Below are 27239 nucleotides of genomic sequence, written 5' to 3' on the forward strand. Positions count from 1 at the left end.
GCACAAGGCTGACCCTGAGGTTAACTGAAGAGCAGAAGAGGGAGACAGATATAATTAGTAAGTTGGAAAGAAAGTCCTTGCAAAAATGTCAGAAACTAAAGATCATCTTGCCATTGTACAGAGTTACTTAGAGCTTACACAGTACAAGTATAACAAAGAGCCAGAATCAGAAATGTCCCCCACATAAATCTTCAGTGTAGTTTAATCATGTATCTCAAATCTAGTTTGGGCTTTAGAGTCTAATCAAGAAGGGGGAGTGTAGACAAAGGCACCTAAGAATTTAAAAAGAAGTGAGTCATGGGACTTCTCTGGTGGTCCAGTGGTTAAGACCTTGTGCTTCTACTGCAGGGAGTACAGGTTCAATCCTTAGTCAGGAAACGAAGATCCTCCAAGCTGCACGGTGCAGCCAAAATAATAATAATAATTTTTAGATAAAGTTGACTCAGGAAATGGAGATTTGTACTTCCGAGTTTCTCTACTGAAATATGCCACAGAATGAAAACATGTACAAGAAGGTACAGAAAATTGTCTGGAGAGGTGCTCTAATTTATTCTTTACAATGCTGCCTGATTCAGTGTGGATAGACCACAATTTATTTACTAATTTCCCTATTAATAAGCATTTACCCAGTTTGCAGTTTGGGGGGCCCAACAAACAATGCTGCAAATATCTTCATGTTTGCGTCCTTTATGTCTTTGCATCCTCTGTATCTTTATGCATATCATCCTTTTGTGCTGTTTTCCTTTCACGGCATGAATTCTCAGGATGTGATTACTGACACATCCTGAGTACTTATATTTTTAATTTGTGTAGGTTTGCCTGATTGCCTTCCCAAAAGGCTCTAATAAGACATATTTTCACAAAAATAAATGTTAACATTTTTTAAATTGTTGCCAGTATACTGGGTAGAAAGTGATAGCTCTTTGTTACCCTAAATATTCATTCCCTGACAATCAATAAATTTGAACATGTTTTCTTGCAATTTAGATCTGGTCTTTTGTGAATTACTGTTCCATGTATTTTCCTATTTCTCATTGTGCTTTTTCTTGTCATTCGTAAGAGCTCTTTTTATATTGTAGATGTTAAGTTTTTGTCATTTATTATATTTTAAAATCAATTATCTATTATTTTGTTTATAATTTCTTTGGCTATTCCCAAGTTTTTAGTTGTTATATGATTAAATACAGCTGTTACCTGACTTATAGCTACTGAATTTAGTCTTGTTAAGATCTCCCTCACTCCTGGATCATACAACTACACCCTTAGGTTTTCTTTCTACATTTCATTGTTTTTTGTTTTCTATACTGTGCTCTATTACTTTTATATATGTTTTAAAATATAAGTCCACTTTTAATTTCTTCCAGGTATAATAGAATTGTAATGGCACTATGTGTTAAGTGGCCCATTCTTTCCCCAATGAATTTAAATACCATTTTTGCATTTTGCTAAATTTTCAGATAATTTGGAATCTGTTTCTAAATTCTTTGTTCTGTTTCCACTGATATATTTACCTACATCTGTAGAAATATCAGAGTATTTCAAAACTATGGCTTTTTCTTATGTCACTTGATAGAGCAAGCCCCTCCTTTCCTGTAATTATTTTTCATGCTTAGTTGGCTATTCTTTGTTTTAATTAATTAATTAATTATTTTTGGCTGTGCTGGGTTTTCGTTGCTGTGCCCAAGCTTCCTCTAGTTGCAGGGTGTGTGCTTCTCACTGTGGTGGCTTCTTTTCTTGTAGAGAGCCAGCTCTAGGCATGCAGGCCCAGTAGTTGCAGCACATGGGCTTAATAGTTTTGGATCTCAGGCTCAGTAGTTGTGGCACAGGGGCTTAGTTGCCCTGTGACATATGGGGTCTTCCAGAGCTAGGGATCAAATTTGTGTCTCCTGCACTGGCAGGCAGATTCTTAACCACTGGACTTCCAGGGAAGTACAGTTATTCTTCAGTATATACATTATTCTATATAAACTTTAAGATCATTTTACCCAACCCCTCAAAAAAAATTCCATTGCACTTCTTGATTTTAACAGCATTAAATTTATATATTAACTTGGAATGAAGTAGCATTGTTATTATGATGGTATCTTCCTATTTTAAAATATTATGCATCCACCACGGGTATGGCAAAACCAATACAGTATTGTAAAGTAAAATAAAGTAAAAATAAAATTTTTTTAAAAAAAATTTAAAAAAAAGAAAGTATGTATCTAAAGGGAAAAAAAGGAGGGGAAATATGTATACCTACGGCTGATTCATGTTGAAGTTTGACAGAAAACAGCAAAATTCTGTAAAGGAATTATCCTTCAATACAAAATAAATTAATTTAAAAAAGAAAAAAAAGATTTTAAAAAAAGAAAAAAAAAACATTATGCATCTACCCATCTGTTCAAACCTTGTTTCATGTCCTTTAATAAGATTTTGCCTTTTCCTCCATATATATTCTATACCTTCTTTGTCAGACTTATTCCTTGTATTTTTTAACTTTTTTCTTGGCATTATGAACAGAATATTTTTTCTCATATCCATTTCTAGATTCCTCTTGCTAGAATGAAGAAAATTTCATTCTGTTATATGTAGCTACCTTACCACGTGTAATAGTGGTAAGGTAGCTACATAATAGTGTTATAGTGTCTGTGTAATAGTGTTTTACTGCAGTGTCTTGGATTTTCTTGTTTTACAATAATATCTTCAGCAAATAGAAAACTTTTTCATATTTAATTTGTGTTGATTTGGTTAAGATAGTATATTCATTTTATCAGCTATTAATATAGAAGCCCTATATACTTGTCTATTCTTTTCATGTTTATTGTCTCTTCCAGCAATACATTTCTGCACTCTTGTTTTAAAATGATATGCCAATTATTTTTAATTAATTTCCCACTAGTAGGAAATTAATTTTCCTATTAATTTTTTTAAAAAATAAATTAACTTTTAAAAATTAATTATTTTCCTTCTACTTTTTCCCAACACCAAATAAGCTGAGACTTTTTAAATACTTTTCACACCCATCTTCTCATTCCTCTCCCCATTTAAATTAAATCAGTTCCTTTTTATCCTCTGGAACTTCTATTTGTTTTACATATTATGCCTCCTAAATCTATCCTCCCTGTTTCATTTCCCATCATCATTTCCATTTCATTATATTTATCTTATGCACTTTAAAATATCCGCTCCTGGGCTTTCTTGGTGGCTCAGTGGTAAAGAATCAGCCTGCCAATGCAGGAGACACAGGTTAGATACCTGATCCAGGAAGATTCCACATTGCCAGGGGCAGCTAAGCCTGTGGGCCACAACTACTGAGCCTGTGCTCTGGAGCCTGGAAGCTCACATGCCCTAGAGCCTGTGCTCGGCAACAAGAGAAGGCACCGCAATGAGAAGTTCGGGCACCACAACTGGAGAGAAGCTCCCAGCGCTGCCGAGTAGACAGCAGCCCGTGCAGCAAAGAAAACCCAGCACAGCCAAAAGTAAATAAATATATAAGCATTTTTTTAAGATATCCATTCCTTTAACCGTCCAGCCTCAAATCTGGATTTCAAGAATAATCACCCTCTGTTTAAGTCCAACTGAACTGGACAACTCCAAGGGTCTTATTTATATTACTTATGGGTCCTCTAGGATTTCCCTGGTGGCTCAGACGGTTAAGCATCTGTCTACAATGAGGGAGACGTGGGTTCAGTCCCTGGGTCGGGAAGATCCACTGGAGAAGGAAATGGCAATCCACTCCAGTACTATTGCCTGAAAAATCCCATGGACAGAGGAGCCTGGTAGGCTACAGTCCATGGGGTCACAAAGAGTCGGACACGATTCAGTGACTTCACTTTCATGAATCCTTTTACCTGATGTTATTATTTTGTATTGAAATCAGCATCTGAATCTTCCAGAAGCTCTATACTCAACACAGCCTAACATCACATGTATTTAAAATGGGCTTTATACACATAGATTATAATATTTGAATTGAACCTTCAGAAATCATCGATACCATTCATTTCCAAGATTCAGTGTCTTCCAGTCAATCAGAGATGTAAATGCCACCTAAGGCACAGGTAACGTCCTTGTTAAGTGTTTTTGGAATAATAACTTGACAATAGAAAAGTGCTTAAAAATCTATGAAATAGATAAATAACATGATATTAAAGTTTGAAATAAACTATAACTCTCAATAGCTATATTCTTATTTATTGCTTTGTGATTTATTGCTTTGAGAGTTTGACTTTTTAGGACTCCAAATTTAGAAGTAATCTCATCTCAAACATTTTCTTCCACAATGAAAATTGATTTTAAAGATAAGTAAAATTTTCTATAGAAAATAGCAATGAACTAGAATTTAAAAGATAATCCAACCCTGTTAATCTCTCCAAATATACAAATTTGAGTATTGTGTAGTTTATTTAGTTATTCATTTTCCTTCTTATTTTTAATGTTCTGGAGAGAAAGATGTAAAATATTTGTTAAAAATGAAAAATCACATACCAGACTGCTGGATTTAAACTTGACTTGACCACCTGCTGTACCTCTTACACTGACCTTGAACAAATGATTTAATCTTATTATATCTACATTTATTCATCATTAAATTGGAATGAAAGTGGTTGGCCTCAAAAATCGTTATAGGAGAAGAATTTAGAACAGTATTTGACTCATACCAAGAACCCAATAATTGTTAGCCATATGATATTATTATAAATATCCTCAGTGACACTAAAGTCTCCTGGTAGTCCTATTTCTCAAAATCCTTCTTTTATCTTTCCCTGGTTTTTCATCACTTATTTGCTATATAAATAATAACATTTTTAAGATTTTGTTGTTTTTCTCTTCACTTAATGGGCTTTCATGTATTCTAATTATACCTTCCCCAAAAGCCTGACCACAGTGTGAAAGACAATATATATGAAAAGGTTTAGTATTTCCCCAGCATGTAAATGCTAGTTGAATCCTAGGAGTTAGTCATTCATCTCCTAATTCTATTCTAAACTGCATAGTCGTATTTTCCATACTCTACCAAACACTATCACCTACACATTTATATATTAGTGAAATTGCACATGACTACAAAAAAATAATAATTTTGTTAATTTCATTAATTGTATTAATAAATTGATAATTAATAATCATCTCTCTACTTCCCAATGCAGTTTTTCCTTGAGATCTATTATAATACTGCAGGCATCTCATCCATCCTACTCTTCTCAAATCTTCATTGCCTTTCACTAATTATTACTGAAATTCTACAATACAGGACCACCAGTGTCTGCACATCTAACTTGCATATGGCCATCAGCTAACTCTTCCTAAGTAGCACTTTGATGATATAACTACTACCACCAGAAAGCGTCCAGTGATTCTCATTGCCTTTAGAAGTACAAACTCCTAACATAGAATGTGCTCCTATAATTTGGCTCCATGCCATCTTTCCAGGATGATCTCCCTCTCTGCTCTTACTTTCAAGAAATATTTATTCCTCTTTAATACTTCTTGTTCTAAAGTACAGTTAGTTGCTCAGTCCTGTCTGAATCTTTGCGACCCCATGCACTGTAGCCCACCAGGAGCCTCCATCCATGGAATTTTCCAGGCAAGAATACTGGAGTGGGTTGCAATTTCCTTCTCTAGGGGATCTTCCTGACCCAAGGATTGAACCCAGGTCTCCAGCATTGCAGGCAGACTCTTTACCATCTGAGCCACCAGGGAAGCCCATCAATTACCTTCTCCTTAACTCTTTGCAGTCTGACAGCTATCCCCACCACCTTCTTTAAACTGGTCTCATGAAGATCACCAAATATCTCAGAATAGCTGAATCTTCTGATATTTATGCATCATCTTATACTGTTCACCATTTCCTACTTTCTGAAAAATATTGTCGCTAGTGGATTGTGCAAAGACTTTGTCATCTCTCTCCCTATTGATAATGTCTAGTCTACAGGCTGGACCTGGAAGCAATAGCTTCTCAAATGAGAATTCAAACTAGAGTCATTTAACATAGGGAAGGAATTAGTCCTTACAGATTTAGGTTCCATTGTGCTGTGAACCTGAAACTAATATAATATCATATTTCAATTGTACTACAGGTTTTTTTAAGTTAAAAATATTAGACAAAGTAGGAATATTTGGAGGAAGAACAAACAACTGAAGGTAATGAAAAAGGAGTAGTACAGACATTATTGGAGGTTTGAATTCTGACTCCATGAGGGGAGAAATAAACTAATTTTTTGTCTGCCTGGTCTATATTTGAAGAAAAGCATCAAAGGCTATTCCCACAAGATGAGCCAGGGACATTTCCATTCATAGAACATACAAAAATATTCATAAATGAAAAGTAAGTCATCCAAAGGCTTAGACATTAGTCTCTGATGCTAGTATAACTTTATTCTGATCCACTTCCAGATGTTAGCTTAGCAATACTATCTTATCTAATTTCCCCATTCCCAAGCATTCTTATGTGGGCATACCTGAAAAAATTACAACTAGAGTTATTAACATCAGGGAGGATTTAAATCATTGTAACCTAGAGGCCGAAGGGAAGATCAAGGCTACATATACAATGCATTACAGAACTGTAGTTATATACAAATGTGTAAATTCTAAAACCTGTTTGGGGCATCATTTTGAGGGCTTCATGAATGGCTTCCTCAATCCTCTCCAAACCTTCAGACATAATTTACTTTGGATGATTATTTAAGATTGTTCACTTCTGCTGACTTCTCAGGAGAGATAGAATTATTATGACTAACAAGATAATGATCTATGTGAAAAATGCTGAAGGAGTCATCTACTAAATCTTTGGTCAGTGACTCGACTACATAATTTTTTTAACTTCTCCTTAATCTTATGACTCTCCTTGGTCATATGATATCCAGAATAAACACTTTTTATTACTAATGACATCTCCTTTCTTTACTCTTTTACAAATGTTGATAGTTCTCTGGTCTTCTTAACTATCTAGACATCGTTTTTATTTCCTTAACATGCTAATGAATCTTGGTTTAAAATGTTAATAAGAGTGTATCTAATCATAAATAATACAATTATTTCCTGAAACTTGCATGATATACTTTTATTTATTCTGATCTCATACTGACTTTAGAAAACATTAATATTATGTATATTATATTTTATAGCTGTGCTATACACTCTAAAAATAAAATACAATTGTAAGAATATCATTATTCCTCATGGTTAACCATATAAGTTATAAACTCTTTGGAATTAAGAATGTTCCTACTTTTCAACTAGGAAAATTTCCTCAAGTTGTGACCTACCATAAATGCTGTTTTTTAATCATGTTTTATTAATAATTTCCAACAGGAGGCAAATGCCAAAATTTATGACATTAATTTCCTCTTTCTAAAAGTTTACAACCTCTAAAAAATCTTTCGTATCTTCTGTTGCACAATAGCAGGATAGAGCATAGAAAGGAGGAATATGACCCATGTTTTACAGATAAGAAAATAAGGACTGAAAGAGATTAAATTAACTGCCTAATTTTGCACAGCGAAGTGTCCAATTCAAACCCAACTCTTGCCATTGTTTTAAAAATGCAAGTGGATTAAAAATAACTTGAATAAATGTCAAAATTTTAATAGCTGTTTTCTAGGAAGGGACTATGGGTGATAAATTTTCTATTTTGCACATGTTTTTCTCTTTAAAGGAAAATTATTAATTTAAAAAACAAAGTTGACTCCAGAGCCCAGGGTTTTTCATTATACTATTCCATAAGTCACTGACAACCTAAAGACAAAGTAACTTCGAGGGTGTGAGGAAGTAGCTTTTACTTCCAAGGTACTTGACAGGCAAATGGTCTGCCTGCAAAGACTTGACAGGCAGCGGGTCTTTGGTGTCTGCCACCTCATCTTCAGCTCCTCTACCATCTCTTGTCGTACTGCCTTCTGCTCCTGCTCATTATCTACTTCTCTCAGGCAGTCCCTGACTGTCCAAGACCTCACCAAGATCTAGTCTCTCCCAAGTTCCTGGCCTCCAAAGCGTCCCTTCCAGAGCTTTTTCAATTAAACCATTTACATGTTGAGTCATTTCAATGTAGTCACCTAGTTTTATATAAAACCCAACTCTAATTACTCTCATAAAATTTTTATTTCAGTTAGGTACATTCCTAATTGTGGCATGCTTCCTGAGTATTCCAAGCTGCTACAATTCTACCACTTTTAGGGGGCAAGGGGCTACACAGCATGTGGGATCTTAGCTCCTTGACCAGGAATCGAACCCAAGTACTTGCAGTGGAGGCACAGAGTCTTAAACACTGGACCATAGGAGAAATCCCACAACTCTCCCACTTTTAACTTGCCCTGCTTACACATCAGAAAGAGACATTAACGACACCCAACTTATGCTATATTGTCTATACCTAATCTTAGTTTCCCATGGAGAGGTTTTCGCATGAGAATTTTAGTTTAAGACATCAAGAACAACACAAATGAATTTTCTCTGAATTCTGGAAATTACTCATATCTGGTGATGAAAATGTAACTAACCCTATTTGCAAAGAACCAGAACTCTCTCTTACCTGAGTTAGACCAAAGAACCAATTTTCCTCAAATGGTAGATTAAGTCCCTCCAAATTGTGTGAGAAGATGGAAACTTCCATTATATATCAGCCATAATTTCTAAGAGAGAAAAGTAAGAATTAGTGTGATGGATTCTGGGTACCAAATGACAGAAATTGAGACTTTACAAAACACAGAAACTGAAAACATCACTTAGGAATTTACCATGAAAAACTAAAAGGCAATACAGCATTGGGCAATGAGAAGGAATAAGACATAGAAAAGATGAAAGCATCATGCTTTTCCTCCTGCCAAGAACACCCTCTTCTAGTCAAAATCCCACCCTTCATTCACCACCCAGTTTAGTGTCATCTCCCCCATGACCTTAGCAAAAGTCAAAGAGTTATTCATTTTGAAACTCTTTTCCATGCCGCAAAATCTTCCCCAATACTCTTAACAAGAGTCATAGTTTTATTCATCTTGATGCTCCTTTTCATGCATTGCCCAGAATACATATGTAACAAATATGTCAAATAACAATAAAACCATAGATTAAGTTAAAAGAAGTAGGGAGATTACAGAGAAACCACTGGAGAGAGATTCAAAGATAAGTCGGATTAATTTTGGACTTGCTAAATAGAAAAACATTTGTTTTACATATTCTTTGCATGATAGTGCTTGAAATAGGAACACTTTTCTAGATTCAGGAAAGGATAGTTTCACTCTGACTGAGATTGTAAAACTTTCTGAAACAAAGAACTTAATATTGTTTTTCTCAAGTAAAAAAAAAAAATTCTAATTAGCATGTGGTGGCCAAGTGTTGGTGGGAATCTTGGGAATAGCCAGTCTTTCATTGATTGGATTTTCCTGGGAATTATGCCTCAGAGTCCATCCTGATTTTCACCTGGGGAATAAAAAGAACAAAAGAACAGAGAAAAGAAAGTAGATTCTTAGTACCCAATTTAATGATGGCTTAGATCGATGTGCAGAAACATTTTTGCTTTAAAAGGAGACAATACAATAAGTATAGAGAAACCCAACACTTTAGAATGCTTGAGATGCAGCAGGTGATGGAAAGAGTATTACTCTACTCTAGTACTAACTAGATGTTTTATGGCAAAAACACTCTTCAATGAAAACTAGGAGGTAACAGCAAATGAGAAATCAGAGAACATAACTTTACTTCAGCAATTTTGGCTCTCTACATGTCTTTCAGTCCTATGAGACTAAAAATCTAGGATCCTAGACTACATACATTTTTTCATGAGAGTGTTGTCAAGTTCTAAACTGTTAATAACTAAACAATAAGAGGAATTGTTATGCAGAAAGTTTTAAAAATAGATACACCCTTTCCAAATACGTACCCTTCCTTGACCACATCTTATAAAAGAGGTTCTTATATAGTTTTACCTTATTATTCTATAATATTTTCCTTTGTTTCAATTCCCACCATCCTTCTTCAGGTAATATTGTGTATGCTAAGTCTCTTTAGTCGTGTCCGACTCTTTGTGACCCCGTGGACTATGATCCTTTGTCCATAGGATTCTCCAGGCAGGAATACTGGAGTGGGTTATCATGCCCTCCTCCAGGGGATCTTCCTAATCCAGGGATCAAATCCATATCTCTTAAATCTACCTGCACTGGCAGATGGGTTTTTTACCACTAGCACCACCTGGGAAGCCCCTAGATACTATTGCTTCATATTAAATCTCAGAAAGAATTATAATCGATTACTGCCATACTTCCACCATACCCATCACCTGATCAGTAAATTCTGGCAAGCAGCAATATGCAATGCGAAACATATAGTCAATATTTAATAAATATTCATTTTAAAAATATGCTTGACTAATTTTTTCTGATGTACTTAAAATAATTTTTATAAATAATCAATATATCCAAATGGTTCATGCCTCATAAATATAACCATTACTATGACCAGCTGTTATAAGAATTCAGCAAACTAAAGATATTGTTAGCTTTATGTATTTGTAGAGAATATCAAAACAGATCTTAAAAATGCTTCTATGTGATATTTATAAGACACAGACCTAAAAACATGCAGATAGAGAAACTTAACAGGAAATAATTAAATATCACAAAACCCTACTAGCACGGTTATATCTATACCAGACAATATATGTTAATTCAGAAGGCTTTTTTAGGAGCAGGGAGTGCTACTGCATAATAAAACTTCAATTCACCAAGAATATTATAAATTTGTATAAAACTAATATCATAGTCTCAAAATATATCAAGCAAAAATTGATTAAATATAACATTCTTACAAACACAATAGAAAATATCAATACATACCTTACACACCAACTATAAATCAAATCAACAACAAAAAAAAATAGCAATGCTACGGAGTTGAACAATTATGCTGTGTCCATCAACAAATGAACGGATAAAGAAAAGGTACCTTTTGTGTATATATGAAGTGAAGTCGCTCAGTCGTGTCTGACTCTGTGACCCCATGGACTGCAGCCTACCAGGCTCCTCCATCCGTGGGATTCTCCAGGCAAGAATACTGGAGTGGGTTACCATTGCCTTCTCCAGGGAATCTTCCCAACCCAGGGATTGAACCCAGGTCTCCCACATTGCAGGAAGACGCTTTAACCTCTGAGCCACCAGGGAAGCCCTGCTGCTATATGTATACATATATGTATATGTATATGTATATGTATATGTATATGAAGTGAGATATATATAAATAACAGAATATTACTAAGCCATAGAGAAGGAATGAAATAATGCCATGTTTAGCAACTTGGATGGACCTAGAGGTTATTATGGGCTTCCACCGTTGCTCAGCTGTAAAGAATCTACCCACAATGCAGGAAGATGCAGGGAACTCAAGTTCGATCCCTGGGTCAGGAAGATCCCCTGGAGGAGGGCATGGCAGCCCACTCCAGTACTCTTGCCTGGAATATCCCATGGACAGAGGAGCCTGATAAGCTACAGTCCATAGGGTCGGAGAGTCAGACATGACTGACACAACTGAGCATGAGCATGAGGGATTATTATGGTAAAGTGAAATCAGTCACACAGAGAAAGACACATATTATATGATATCACTTACATGTGGAATTTAGAAAAATAGTAAAAATGAACTTATTTCCAAAAAAAGATTCAGACCTAGAAAACAAACTTACTTAGCAAAGAGGAAAGGGGAGAGATAAAGTAGGACTAGGGAATTAGCAGGTACACACTACCACACTGAAATAGATATGCAACAAGGATTTATAGTATAGCTCAGAGAAATAGATTCAGTATCTTATAATAAACTATAGTGGAATATAATTTTAAAAGAATATGGATATACTTTGTTGTTGACTGATCGGACTCAGTCATGTCCAACTGTTTGCAACCCCGTGGACTGCAGGACCTGTCCAACACCAACTCCTGGAGCTTACTCAAACTTATGTGTATGGAGTCGGTGATGCCGTCCAACCATCTCATCCTCTGTCATCCCCTTCTCCTCCTGCCTTCAATCTTTCCCAGCATCAGGGTCTTTTCCAATGAGTCACTTCTTCGCGTCAGGTTGCCAAAGGATTGGAGCTTCAGTTTCAGCATCAGTCCTTCCTATGAATATTTAGGATTGATTTCCTTTAGTCCTGGTTGGATCTCCTTGCAGTTCAAGGGATTCTCAAGAGTCCTCTTAAACAACACAGTCCAAAAGCATAAATTCTTTGGTGCTTAGCCTTCTTCAGAGTCCAACTCTCACATCCATACATGACTCCTGGAAAAACCATAGCTTTGACTAGACAGACCTTCATCAGAAAAGGAATGTCTAGGCTTTTTAATATGCTGTCTAGGTTGGTCATAACTTTCCTTCCAAGGAGCAAATGTCTTTTAATTTCATGGATTCAGTCACCATCTGCAGTGATTTTGGAGCCCCCAAAAATAAAGTCTGTAACTGTTTCCATTGTTTCCCCATCTATTTGCAATTAAGTGATGGGACCAGATGCCATGATCTTTGTTTTCTGCATGTTGAGCTTTAAGCCAACTTTTTCACTCTCCTCTTTCACTTTCATCAAGAGGCTTTTTAGTTCCTCTTCACTTTCTGCCATAAGGGTGGTATCATCTGCATATCTGAGGTTATTGATATTTCTCCTAGCAATCTTGATTCCAGCTTGCACTTCCTCCAGACCAGCATTTCTCATGATGTACTCTGCATATAAGTTAAATATGCAGGGTGACAGTATACAGCCTTGACATACTCCTTTTCCTATTTGGAACCAGTCTGTTGTTCCATGTCCAATTCTAACCGTTGCTTCCTGAACTGCATATAGGTTTCTCAGGAGGCAGGTCGGGTGGTCTGGTATTCCCATCTCTTTCAGAATGTTCCACAGTTTATTGTGATCCACACAGTCAAAGGCTTTGACATAGTCAATAAAGCAGAAATAGATATTTTTCTGGAACTCTCTTGCTTTTTCGATGATCCAGCGGATGTGGCAATTTGATCTCTAGTTCCTCTGCCTTTTCTAAAACCAGCTTGAACATCTGGAGGTTCATGGTTCATGTACTGCTGAAGCCTGGCTTGCAGAATTTGCTGGAGCAGCTGTGAAAATATACCCCACGTCCAAGGTAAAAGAAACCTAAGTAAGACGGTAGGTGTTGCAAGAGGGCATCAGAGAGCAGACACAATGAAACCATAATCACAGAAAACTAGCCAATCTGATCACATAGACCACAGCCTTGTCTAACTCAGTGAAACTAAGCCATGCCCTGTGGGGCCACCCAAGATGGGAGGGTCATGGTGAAGAGGTCTGACAGAATGTGGTCCACTGGAGAAGGGAATGGCAAACCACTTCAGTATTCTTGCCTTGAGAACCCCATGAACAGTATGAAAAGGCAAAATGATAGGATACTGAAAGAGGAACTCCCCAGGTCAGTAGGTGCCCAATATGCTACTGGAGATCAGTGGAGAAATAACTCCAGAAAGAATGAAGGGATGGAGCCAAAGCAAAAACAATACCCATTTGTGGGCATGACTGGTGATAGAAGCAAGGTCCGATGCTGTAAAGAGCAATATTGTATAGGAAACTGGAATGTCAGGTCCATGAAAAGTGAAAGTGAAGTCACTCAGTCATGTCCAACTCTTTGCGACCCCATGGACTGTAGCCCACCAGGCTCCTCTGCCCTTGGGATTCTCCAGGCAAGAATACTGGAGTGGGTTGTCATTTCCTTCTCCAGGGGATCTTCCCAACCCAGGGATCAAACCCAGGTCTCCTGCATTGCAGGCAGATGCTTTAATCTCTGAGCCACCGGGGAAGCCCCATGAATCAAGGCAAACTGGAAGTGGTCAAACAGGAGACGGCAAGAGTGAACATCGACATTCTAGGAATCAGCGAACTAAAATGGACTGGAATGGGTGAATTTGACTCAGATGACCATTATATATCTACTACTGCAGGCAGGAATCCCTTAGAAGAAATGGAGTAGCCATCATGGTCAACAAAAGAGTCCAAAATGCAGTATTTGGAGGCAATCTCAAAAACGACAGAATGATCTCTGCCCGTTTCCAAGGCAAATCATTCAGTATCACGGTAACCCAAGTCTATGCCCCAACCAGTAACACTGAAGAGGCTGAAGTTGAATGGTTCTATGAAGATCTTCAAGACCTTTTAGAACGAACACCCAAAAAAGATGTCCTTTTCATTATAGGGGACTGGAATGCAAAAGTAGGAAGTCAAGAAACACCTGGAGTAACAGGCAAATTTGGCCTTGGAGTACGCAATGAAGCAGGGCAAAGGCTAATAGAGTTTTGGCAAGAGAACACACTGGTCTTAGCAAACACCCTCTTCCAGCAACACAAGAGAAGACTCTACCCATGGACATCACCAGATGGTCAACACTGAAATCAGATTGATTATATTCTTTGCAGTCAAAGATGGAGAAGCTCGATACAGTCAGCAAAAACAAGACTGGGAGCTGACTGTGGCTTAGATCATGAACTCCTTATTGCCAAATTCAGACTTGAGTTGAAGAAAGTGGGGAAAACCACTAAACCATTCAGATATGACCTAAATCAAATCCCTTATGATTATACAGTGGAAGTGAGAAAGAGATTTAAGGGACTAGATCTGATAGACAGAGTGCCTGATGAACTATGGACAGAGGTTCATGATATTGTACAGGAATCAGGGATCAAGACCATCCCCATGGAAAAGAAATGCAAAAAAGCAAACTGGCTGTCTGAGGAGGCCTTACAAATAGCTGTGAAAAGAAGAGAGGCGAAAAGCAAAGGAGAAAAGGAAAGATAAGCATCTGAATGCAGAGTTCCAAAGAACAGCAAGGAGAGATAAGAAAGCCTTCCTCAGTGATCAGTGCAAAGAAATAGAGGAAAACAATAGAATGGGAAAGACTAGAGATCTCAAGAAAATTAGAGATACCAAGGGAACATTTCATGCAAAGATGGGCTCAATAAAGGACAGAAATGGTCTGGACCTAACAGAAGCAGAAGATATTATATATTATATATATTGTATAAATATTATATATTTTATATAATATATATATTATATAGCAGAAGGTGGCAATATGCAGAAGAACTGTACAAAAAAGGGCTTCACCACCCAGATAATCACGATGATGTGATCACTCACCTAGAGCCAGACATCCTGGAATGAAACCAAGTGGGCCTTAGAAAGCATCACTACAAACAAAGCTAGTGGAGGTGATGGAATTCCAGTTGAGCTATTTCAAATTCTGAAAGATGGTGCTGTGAAAGTGCCATACTCAATATGCCAGCAAATTTGGAAAACTCAGCAGTGGCCACAGGACTGGAAAAGGTCAGTTTTCATTCCAATCCCAACGAAAGGCAATGCCAAAGAATGCTCAAACTACCGCACAATTGCACTCATCTCACACACTAGTAAAGTAATGCTCAATTACCACATAGCCACCAAGAACTATATGCTAGAAGTATATACATCAGCATGAAAAGATACATATTGTATCGTAAAATGAGTTGTGGAATAGTGTGATATTATTTTGTATAATTTGTAAATGCATGCTAAGTCACTCCAGTCATGTCAGACTCTTTGCGACCTTATGGATTGTAGCTAGCCAGGCTCCGCTGTGGGATTCTCCACTCAATAATACTGGGGTGGGCTGCCATGCTCCTCCAGGGGATCTTCCTGACCCAGGAATCAAACCCACGACTGCTGCATTGGCAGGTGGATTCTTTACCACTAGCACCATGTGGGAAGCCCAAATGCATAAATAAATATCTCAAAAGAAACATAACAAAATTTTAACTGTTATGTTTGAGTGGGATTGTTTTTGGTGACTTTTTTCCTTTTCTTCTTTGTGCTTATCTATATGTAAGCTATAAATGTACTTTAGACTCCACTAGTTTGTTATCCTGAAAAAGTTAACACAAAATGTTTGTGGTAAATCTATCGGATTTTCCCATTCTTTTCCATTCCTTGTGATTCAGAAGGAAAGAGTTGTTTCTTTCTCCTTCTCAGCTTTTATTTATCATTGCTCTTTGCACAAATAATTGTTGACTTCCTACTCTAAGTCAGGCAAATATTACTGACTTCCTGCTATAAAATGGGTATCCCTCTAGGTACAAAGGGCTTCCCAGTTGGCACTAGTGGTAAGCAACACTCCTGCCAGTGCATGAGACTTAAGAGACATGGGTTTGATCCCTGGATCAGAAAGATACCATGGAGGAGGGCAGGACAACCCACTCCAGTATTCTTGCCTGGAGAATCCCATGGACAAAAGACCCTGGTGGGCTACAGTTCATAGGGTCACACAGAGTTGAACATGACTGAAGTGACTTAGCATGCATACATGCTAGGTACAAATAACAAAAATTCTTACTTCCTGATTTATGGACCTTTCTTTCCAATGGGAGAAAAGAAACTAACAAAGCAATCTCTCAAATAGATTTTTTTAAAAAGTCATGAAGATATTAAACAAAGCATATGGTAGAGAATAACAGAGTAGTAAGGCAAAAGAGAACTTCCTTAGATAAGAAGTGTTTTTCTGGTGTTGGCCTTCGAGCTGACATCTGAATGATGAGAAGGAACTAGCCCTACATTTACCTAGGCAAAACTCTCCGCAAGTGAAGTGAAGGGCCAGCGTATAGGTTTCAGACCACGAGCTTGGTATACTCAAGCAACAAAGTCCAAAATGGCTAAGAAGAAGGAAAAGGCTCAACGAAGTTGGCAGGGTCAAATCTTTTCAGGCTTCTGGACCCTGGTTAGGCAACAAGGTAGGGTAGGTATCCATACTCCGTCATGCTGTGGCATCAGTCGACCCTTAGCCTTCAGAGCTCTCCAGGAGCGTCTCTCCTTCCCAAGGCATGCACTTAGCTGAGAAGATGAGTCAGCATGACTTCTAACTCCATTCCATAATGTTCACAAGTTCATGAATCCTCTCTACTCAAACCTTTTTGTTCAGTCTGCCCACCCTACCACACTCCTTACTTACTTGCAATGATTTTTGCCTCAGAGATCCATTGTCCCTTCCTAAAATTAAGTTGTATACTTCTAACACAGTTTTCTACAGCTCCTGACACAAGATTCAGATACAGCAAATATTCAGTATATTTTCTGATTAATTGAATTTCTACTTATGTAATTTTTTGCATAAGCTAGTCTGCTTGATGATTTCTTTGAGAACATTAAAAAACACCATGGAAAATAAAGAGGAAGGATATATGTATATACACAATGACATACAACTCAACCACAAAAAAGAATGAAATATTGCCATTTGCAGCAACGTAAATGGACTTAAAGAATATGCTTAGTGAAATGTCAGAGAGAGACAACTACAACATGATATCACTTATATATGGTCTAAAAATAATACAAATGAATCTGTATACAAAGCAGAAATAGACTCACAGACATAAAAAACAAATTTATAGTTACCAAGGAGGAGAGGAGGAATAAATTAGAATTATGAGATTAAGAGATACAAAAAATACTATACAAGAATAAATAAGCAATGAGGATTTACTGTATAGCACGGGGAATTATACTCAATATCTTATAATAACCTATCATGGAATATAATCAGAAAAAAATAACTATGCTATACATCTGAAACTAACATAATATTGTAAATCAACTCTACTCCAGTTAAATAATAAAAACAAGCTTTCCTTTAAAAAAAAGAACAGTGAGATACTCTTTGAATATTTACTTATACTATTTCTGAATGGTATATTTATTTTTAATAATTACATGCAACAATTTAACACATGGAAAGTTTAATATATTTCTTCATTATACAGTTTAATAATAGATTTTATTTCTTCATTTATACAGTTTTGCAATAAATTTTCTTTTGTAAATTTATATATAATTCTATATATAAAATTCTATAAATAAAATTCTATCCTTTGTTTTATTTAGTTATTAGCCTCATTCTCATAATATAGATATCTTTTCCTTTTTAATTCAGTATTGCCTCTTATCTACAAAATATTCAATCCATTTATAATCATTTAGTCTCACATAGTTATCATTGTCATATAAAAAGAGTGACTCTTGTTTAGGAAAAATCATAAACACTGAGGAGTAGAAATTTATATGACCAGGTCTCAAAGCATTTGATTAATTAATAATATTAATGCCTCCTGAGTTGTCATCTATGAGTTATCCAAAATTTAATATTCCAATCCTAACTAAATTTTAAAACCTTATTATTAACTAAATCTGAGTGTGGATGGCAAAATTCAAATGTTAGAAGCCTCAAATTCTCAAAGCTATGTAGGCAGTTTTCATTTTGTGTTTTGTTTTTTCTTGTGGGTATATAGACACTGAGAAACACAAAGGGCTCGAAGAGCAGTGCATATGTATACCAGAAGAGCTGCATCTTTGAGAATTGATACCTAAGAGAAGAGTATCCAACATTTTGTTTTAATAGAAAATGTGCCCATTATATGAGACATGAGCCGTTACCAACATCTAATAAATAATAATAAAAACTAATAAGGACGTTATATTCCAGGGCTGAATTTACTATGCATGTGTGTTCAGTCACCTTAGTCATGCCCGACTCTTTGCAACCCTATGGACTGTAGCCCACCAGGCTCCTCTGTCCATGGGTTGCCATGCCCTCCTCCTCGCGGATATTCCCAGTTCAGGAACTGAACCTGCATCTCCTTCACTGCAGGCAGATTCTCAACGCTGAGCTACCGGAGAAGCCCACTGAATTGGCTACTCCCTAATATTTTCAGATTCCTTAGAGTAAGTGTCCCTATGAAAAACTGACCAGCTCAGAACAGAATCTCTGAGGAGAGGTTTCACAGTGGATACTGAAAATCTTAAATACACTGAAAAGATTTATGAAACGTCTTCCCGACCCAGGGATCAAACCCGTATCTCCTGCTTACAGGCAGATTCTTTACCACTGAGCCACCAGGGAAGTCCAAACAACATCATTAAATACATTGAAAATGTATATGAAAAGTGTAATTAAAAGAGGACAATTTCCAAGAATAGTCAAGATCAATCTGAATTTCTTGGACTGTGCATGAAAAAACTCTTCTTAAAACTTAAAACCTTACCAAAGAGTCTCCTCATTGCCATCTTCATCTCCTTATTTCTAAGTGTGTAGATAATAGGATTCATAAAAGGAGTAATAAGAGCATCAAAAATGGCTAAAAATTTATCTATGGGTAAGGTAGGGAATGGCCACACATAGACAATAATGCAAGGGCCAAAGAAAAAAACTACCACAGTGATGTGAGCTGAGAGGGTAGAAAGGGCCTTGGATGAACCACCTGAAGAGTGTTTGCACACTGTGACCAGGATGAAGATGTAAGACACCATCAGGATACAGAAGGTGCCCATGGAGATGAAGCCACTGTTGGCAGTGACCAGAAACTCCAGTCTATACGTGTCTGTACACGCAAGTTTGATGAACCGAGGAAAATCACAGTAAAAGCTATCCATTTCATTGGGGCCACAAAAGGGTAAGTTGACAACAAAAGCCAGCTGGGCCACAGAGTGGATGAGTCCAATGGTCCAAGAAACAGCCAGAAGAGAAGAGCACATTCTAAGGCTCATGATGGTCAGGTAGTGGAGCGGCTTACAGATAGCCACGTACCAGTCATAGGCCATGACTATGAGCAGCACCATCTCTGCACCCCCGACAGCGTGAATAAAGAACATCTGAGTGACGCAGCCTCTCAAGGAGATGACTTTGTGTCTTCGGAAAAGGTCAGAAATCATCTTTGGGGTTGCAATGCTGGAAACACCTGTGTCAATGAAGGAGAGATTGGCCAACAAAAAGTACATGGGCGAATGTAAATGGTGGTCTGAGAGAATTGTGAGCACAATGAGAAGGTTTCCCAACATACTCGCTATATAAAATACTGTGAAAAATAGAAAAAGAAGAATCTGGATCTCCCAAGAACTGGTGAGTCCCTGCAGCAAAAATTCAGACACCACGGAGCGATTTCCTCCATCCATCAACTTCACGCACAAGGCTGACCCTGAGGTTAACTGAAGAGCAGAAGAGGGAGACAGACATAATTAGTAAGTTGGACAGAAAGTCCTTGCAAAAATGTCAGAAACTAAAGATCATCTTGCCATTGTACAGAGTTACTTAGAGCTTACACAGTAAAAGTATAACAAAGAGCCAGAATCAGAAATGTTCCCTGCATAAATCTTCACTATCGTTTAATCATGTACCTCAAATTTAGTTTGGGCTTTAGTGTCTAAACAAGAAGGCGGAGTGTAGACAAAAGCAAGTTTGGATTTAAAGAGAGGTTACTCAGGAAATAGAGAGATTTGTACTGCCAAATTTCTCTGCCGAAATATGCCCCAGAATGAAAACATGTTCAAAAAGGTACAGAAAGCTGTCTGGAGAGGAGCTCTAATTTATTCTGTGTAATAGCTGCCTGATTCACAGTGTGGATAGACCATAATTTATTTACTAACGTCCCTGTTAATAAGCATTTACCTAGTTTCTAGTTTGGGGAGGCCTACAAACAATGCTACAAATATCCTTACACACACATCCTTTTGTATTAATTTTTTCTTTCATGGCATCAACGCTTAAAATGAGATCACTGGGTCAAAGTACATATATTTTTAATTTGGGTAGTTTTGCTTGATTGCATTTCCAAAAGGCTATAATAAACATATTTCCACAAGAATAAATGTTAACACTTTTTAAATTGTTGCCAGTGTAGTGAGTGAAAAGTTGTAGGTCATTGTTACTCTAATTTTCATTGTCTGACAATCAAAAAATTTGAACATATTTTCTTGCTGTTTTGGATTTGCTCTTCTGTGAATTACCTTTACATGTATTTTCCTATTTCTTCTTATGCTTTTTCTATCATTTGTAAGAGCTCTTTTTATATTGTAGATGTTAAGTTTTTGTCATTTGTTATATTTTTAAATCAATTATCTGCTATTTTGTTTATGATTTCTTTGGCTATACCCAAGTTACATGATTTAAATGTTATATGATTAAATACAGCTCTTACTTGCCTTATAGCTACTGAATTTAGTCTCAGTTATGATCTCCTTTATTTCTGGATCATACATACCCTTAGATTTTCTTTCAATATTTTATTGTATTTTGTTTTCTATTTAGAACTGTGCTCTATTACATTTGTATATGTTTTAAAATATCAGTCCACTTTTAATTTCTTCCGGGTATAATAGAATTGTAATGGCACCATGTAATGGCTGCTGCTGCTGCTGCTGCTGCTGCTAAGTCGCTTCAGTCGTGTCCAACTCTGTGTGACCCCATAGACGGCAGCCCACCAGGCTTCCCCATCCCTGGGATTGTCCAGGCAAGAACACTGGAGTGGGTTGCCATTTCCTTCTCCAATGCATGAAAGTGAAAAGTGAAAGGGAAGTCGCTCAGTCATGTCTGACTCTTAGCGATCCAATGGACTGCAACCTACCAGGCTCCTCCATCCATGGGATTTTCCAGGCAAGAGTACTGGAGTGGGGTGCCATTGCCATCTCCGCATGTAATGGCACCATGTGTTAAACAGCCCATTCTTTCCCCACTGAATTTAATTACCATTTTCATTTTGTTAAATTTTCAGATATTTGGGATCTGCTTCCAAATTCTTTCTTCTATTTCCACTGATATATTTATCTACATCTGTAGAAATATCAGAGTATTTCATAATAGTGGCTTTATGCTTTGTCTCATGATAAAGCAAGTCCCTCCTTTCCTGTTACTATTTTTCATGCTTTCTTGGCTATTCTTGAGTATGTATTATTCCATATAAATTTTAAGATCATTTTATTCCACTGGTCTTGATTTTGATTGCATGAAATTTATAGATTAACTTGGAATGAAGTAGCATTGTTATAATGATATCGTCCCATTTAAGAATATCATGCTTGGGACTTCCCTGGTGGTTGAGGTACTGAGACTTCGAGTTCTCATGCAAGGGTACAATGTTGGATTCATGGTCAGAGAAGTAGATCCCACGTGCTGCTACTAAGAGTTCTCATGCTGCAACTAAGACCCAACACAGCCAAATAAATAAATAAGAATATAGTGCATCTATTCATCTGTTCAAATTTTGTTTCATGTCACTTAATAAGATTTTGTCTTTTATTACACATATTCTATACCTTCTTTGTAAAAATTGTTCCTATGTATTTTTAAGCTTTTTTTCTTAGCATTATGAACAGAATCTCTTTTCTCATTTCCATGTCTAGATTCATCTTGCAAGAATGAAGGAAAGTTCATTCTGCCCTAATATGCAGATACCTTACCACATTCTGTGTAATAATTTTGTTTTGTTTTGTTTTGTTTTTACTTTATTTTACTTTACAATACTGTATTGGTTTTGCCATACATTGACATGAATCCACCACAGGTGTACATGCGTTCCCAAACATGAACCCCCTTCCCACCTCCCTCCCCATAACATCTCTCTGGGTCATCACCTTGCACCAGCCCCAAGCATGCTGTATCCTGCTGTGTAATAATTTTTTATAGTAATGTCTTGTATTTTCTTGGCTTACAATAATGTCATCAGGAAAAAGAGAACTTTTCCACATTTAATTTGTGTTGGTTTGGTAAAGATAGTATTTATTTTATCACTTCCTTATTAACATGAAAGTCCTATATATTTGTCTATTCTTTTCATGTTTATTGTCTCTTCCAGAGATACATTTCTGCATTCTTATTTTAAAATAAGATGCCAATTATTTTCCTATTAATATATTTTATTTCCTTCTACTTTTCCCCAACACCGGTTAAGCTGAGTTCTTTAAAACACGTTTCACACCGCTCTTCTCATTCCTCTTCCCATTTAAATTAAATCAGTTCCTTTTTATCCTCTAAAACTTCTATTTGTTTTACATATTATGCCTCCTGAATCTATCCTCCCTGTTTTGCTTACTGTCATGATTTCCATCTCACTATCTTTATCTTATGTGCATTAGAATATGCATTCCATTAACCTTCCAGCCTCAAATTGGAATTTCAAAAATAATCATTCTCTGCTTAAATTTATCTGAATTGGTCTGTTCCCAAAGTTCTTGCTATGTTACTCATGAATCATTCTACATGCTGTTATTAATTTTTTATTGAAATTAGCATCTGATTCTTCAGCAGCCCTGTATTCAACACACCCTAATATCATATATACTTAATATATGCTTTATACATGTAGATTATAATATTTGAACTGAACTTTCAGAAATCATCTATCCCATTCATTTTCAAGAGTCATTCAATGTATCCAGTCAATCTGATATTTTTCACTCTCTGATCTCTCCAAGGATGTAAATACCACCTAATACACAGTATTAAACTCCTTGTTAAGTATTGTTGGAATAACTACTTGACAATAGAAAAGTGCTTAAAAATCTGTGAAATAAATAACATGGTGCTGATGTTTGAAGTAACTGTAACTCTCAATAACAATATTTGTATGTGTTGCTTTCTAATGAGATGGTTAAAGAAAAGATTATGTGTGTCTCAAATGGTAAAGAATCTGCCTGCAATGCATGAGACCTGGGCTCAGTCCCTGGGTTTGGAAGATCCCCTTGAAAAGGAAATGGCAACCCACTCTAGTATGCTTGCTTGGAGAAGTCCATAGACAAAAGAGCATGGTGGGCTACAGTCTACGGGGTCGCAGAGTTGGACACGACTGAGCAACTAACTCACTTTTCGCTTTCTTCAACCTGAGAATTTGATTTTTTAGGGCTCCAAAGTCAGAATTAATCTCAGATCAAACATTTTCTGCCAAAATGAAGGTTGATCTTAAAAATAAATTAGAGTTTCTCTACAAAATAGCAAAGAATTAGAATCAAGATAAAATCCAAACCTGTTCCTCTTTCCAAATGTACAAGATAGAGTATTATGTAGTTTATTTAAATTAGTTTATTCATTTTCCTTCAAATATTTAATGTTCTGGAGAGAAAGATGTAAAATGTTGGTTAAAAGTGAAAAATCACAATCCAGATTGCTATGTGTAAACTCAACTACCTGCCCTACCATTTACCCTGACCTTGGAAAAATAATTTAATCTTACTGTGTTTAAAAGTTTATTCACTGTTACATTGGAGTGAAAATAGCCTGGCCTCAAAAATATCTAAAGGAAATGAACTTAGACCCATATTTGACTCATACCAAGAACTCAATAACTGTTCATCATAATGTTATTATAAATATCTTTAGTGGCACTAAACTCTCCTGGCACTCCTATTTCTCAAACCCCTCCTTTTGTCTTTCCCTAGTTTTTCAACACTTATTCACTGTATAAATAGTAACATTATTTGAGATCTTGTTGTTTTTCTCTTCACCTAATGGGCTTTCACGTATTCTAATTATATTAATACCTTCCCCAAAAGCCTGACCACTGTGTGAAAAACAATACATATGAAGAGGTCTAGTATTTCCCCAGCATATAAATGCAAGTGGAATCTATTATCCCCTAATTCTATCCTAAACTTCATAGCTTCGTATTTCCCATAGCTCACTAAACACTATCCCCTAGATGCGTATATATTGGTGAAATTTCACATGATTATTACACAACTAATAATCTCTCTATTCCCCAGTGCAGCTTTTCTTCTGGATCTATTATAATACTTCAGGCATCTTATCCATCCTACTCTTCTCAAATCTTGATTGCCTTTCCTCATCATTACTGAAATCCTGCAATACCAAACAACTGATCTCTCCTCATCTAACCTATATTCTGGCCATCAGATTGCTCCACCTAGGTGCTGTGCTTAATTGTTCAGTCATGTCCGACTCTGTGACCCTGCTCCTCCGTCCATGGGAATTCTCCAGGCAAGAAGACTAGAGTGAATTGTCTTTCCCTCCTCCAGGGGACCTTCCCAACCCAGGGGTTGAACCCAGGTCTCCCGCATTGCAGGCAGATTCTTTATCATCTGAGCCACCGGGGAAGCCCAGGTACCTAGGTAGCACTTTGATTATATAACTCCTACCACCAAAAAATGTCCAGTGGATCTTACTGCCTTTAAAAGTACAAATTCCTTATTACTCAGCTATAAAAAGGAACACATTTGACTCAGTTCCAATGGGGTAGATGAACCTAGAGATTATTATACAGAGTGAAGTAAGTCAGAGAAAGACAAATATTGTATACTAATGCATATGTATGGAATCTAGAAAGACGGTAATGACGAACCTGCCTGCCGAGTGGCAATGGAGACGCAGACAGACAGAGAACAGACCTGTAGACTCAGCAAGGGGAAGAGAGCGTGGGATGAATTGAAAGAGTAGCATTGAAACATATATGTTGCCATATAAAACAGATAGCCAGTGAAAATTTGCTGTACGCTGCAGAGAGCTCAAATCCAGTATTCTGTGACGACCTAGAGGGGTGGGATAGAGTGGGAGGCGGGAGGGAGGTTCAACAGGAAGGGAACATACATACAGCTTTGGCTGATGCATGTTAATATATGGCAGAAACCAGCACAATATTGTAAAGTAATTTTTAAAAGAAATATTTATACCTTTTTAATACTCTCTTCTCTATTGCCCATCAATGACCTCCTCAACTCTTTGCCGTCTAACAGCTGTCTCTCTACCTTCTTTAAACTGATCATATGAAGATTACTAAATACCTCAAAATAGATAAATCTTTATCCTTCTGTATAAGATGCATCATCTTATACTGTTCACCGTTTCCTACTTTCTGAACAATATTGTAGCTAATGGGATGCGCAAAGACTTTGTCATCTCTCTCTGTGTTGGTAACACCTATTCTACAGGCTGAACCTGAAGATTATAACTCCTCAAATAAGAATTCTAACTAGTCATTAATGTAGGAAAGGACTTAAATCCTTACAGGCTTATGTTCCCATTATGCTGTGCACCTGAAACTAATACAATGTTATATTTCAATTGCACTCAATTGTTTAAAAAAGTAAAAAGATTAGACAAAGGAAAACTATTTAAAGGACAGACAACTGATAGTAGTGAGGGAGGGACATTACGAACATTAAAGAAGGCTTGAATTCTTACTCCATAGGGGAAGAATTAGGCTATATTTCTGTCTGGTCTATATTTGAAGAGAAATGGGCTTCCCTGGTGGCTCAGATGATAAAGATCCTGTCTCTAATACAGGAGATGCAGGTTCGATCCCTGCGTCAGGAAGAGCTCCTGGAGGTGGGCATGGCAATCCACTCCAGTATTCATGCCTGGGAAATCCCATGGACAGAGGAGTCTGGCAGGCTTTAGTCCATGGCGTCACAAAGGGTCAGATATGACTGTGATTAACATTTTAACTATTTCTTTTCATCAAAGGTTATTCCCAATTCATGCTACTGCTACTGCTAAGCCGTTTCAGTCGTGTCCAACTCTGTGTGACCCCATCGATGATAGCCCACCAGGCTCCTCTGTCCCTGGGATTCTCCAGGCAAGAACACCGGTGTGGGTTGCCATTTCCTTCTCCAATGCATGCATGCATGCTAAGTCACTTCAGTCATGTCCGACTCTGTGCGACCATATGGACGACAGCCCTCCAGGCTCATCTGTCCACAGGATTCTCCAGGCAAGAATACTGGAATGGGTTGCCATTTGCTTCTGCATGAGCGACAGATATTTCTGTTCATGGAACATGCGAAATATTCATAAATGAAAAGTAAGTGGTCCAAAGGCTTAGATATTAGTCTCTGATGCTAGTATAGATTTATTCTGACTTACTTCAAGATAGCTTAGCAATACCATCTTATTTAATTATCCCACTTTTCTAAGCATTCTTATGTGGGCATAACTGAAAAGATTATAACTAGAATCATTAACATAGGGGAGGGCTTAAATCATTGTAACCTAGAGGCCAAAGGGAAGATCAAGGCTACATACACAATGTGCAGCTTTAAATATGTGCAGCTGTGTAAATTCTAAAACCTGTTTAGGGCATCCTTTGAGGACTTCATGAATGGCTTTCTCACTCCTCTCCAAACCCTCAGATGTAATTTACTTCACATGATTATTTACAACTGTTTACTTCTGCTTACTACTTAAGAAAGATAGAAATTATTATGATTCACCTAATAATGATATTTTATACATGTGAAGACTTCCCTGATAGCTCAGTTGGTAAAGAATCCACCTGCAATGCAGGAGACCCCGGTTCAATGAAAGGATAAGCTACGCACTCCAGTATTCCTGGGCTTCCCTTGTGGCCCAGCTGGTAAAGAATCCACCTGCAATGTGGGAGACCTGGGTTCGAGCCCTGGGTTGGGAAGATCCCCTGGAGAAGGAACTGGCTATCCACTCCAGTATTCTAGCCTGGAGAATTCC

The 27239-nt window shown here is 37.1% G+C and overlaps 1 protein-coding gene across 1 annotated transcript; it reads right to left on the reverse strand.

Annotated features, from left to right (window-relative positions):
• Positions 1 to 18979: 18979 nt before the first annotated feature.
• On the reverse strand, positions 18980 to 19954 carry LOC138444210 (olfactory receptor 4F3/4F16/4F29-like). The gene has a single exon (XM_069597508.1). The coding sequence runs from the start codon at positions 19943 to 19945 to the stop codon at positions 18980 to 18982; it is 966 nt and encodes a 321-aa protein (XP_069453609.1). The 5' UTR covers positions 19946 to 19954.
• Positions 19955 to 27239: the final 7285 nt, after the last annotated feature.

This window comes from Ovis canadensis, chromosome 7 (genome assembly GCF_042477335.2).
Source record: "Ovis canadensis isolate MfBH-ARS-UI-01 breed Bighorn chromosome 7, ARS-UI_OviCan_v2, whole genome shotgun sequence".
Lineage (NCBI taxonomy): Eukaryota > Metazoa > Chordata > Mammalia > Artiodactyla > Bovidae > Ovis > Ovis canadensis.

Excerpts from the sequence above, each read along its gene's own strand:
- LOC138444210 (XM_069597508.1), bottom strand. The coding sequence starts at position 19,945 with ATGGATGGAGGAAATCGCTCCGTGGTGTCTGAATTTTTGCTGCAGGGA.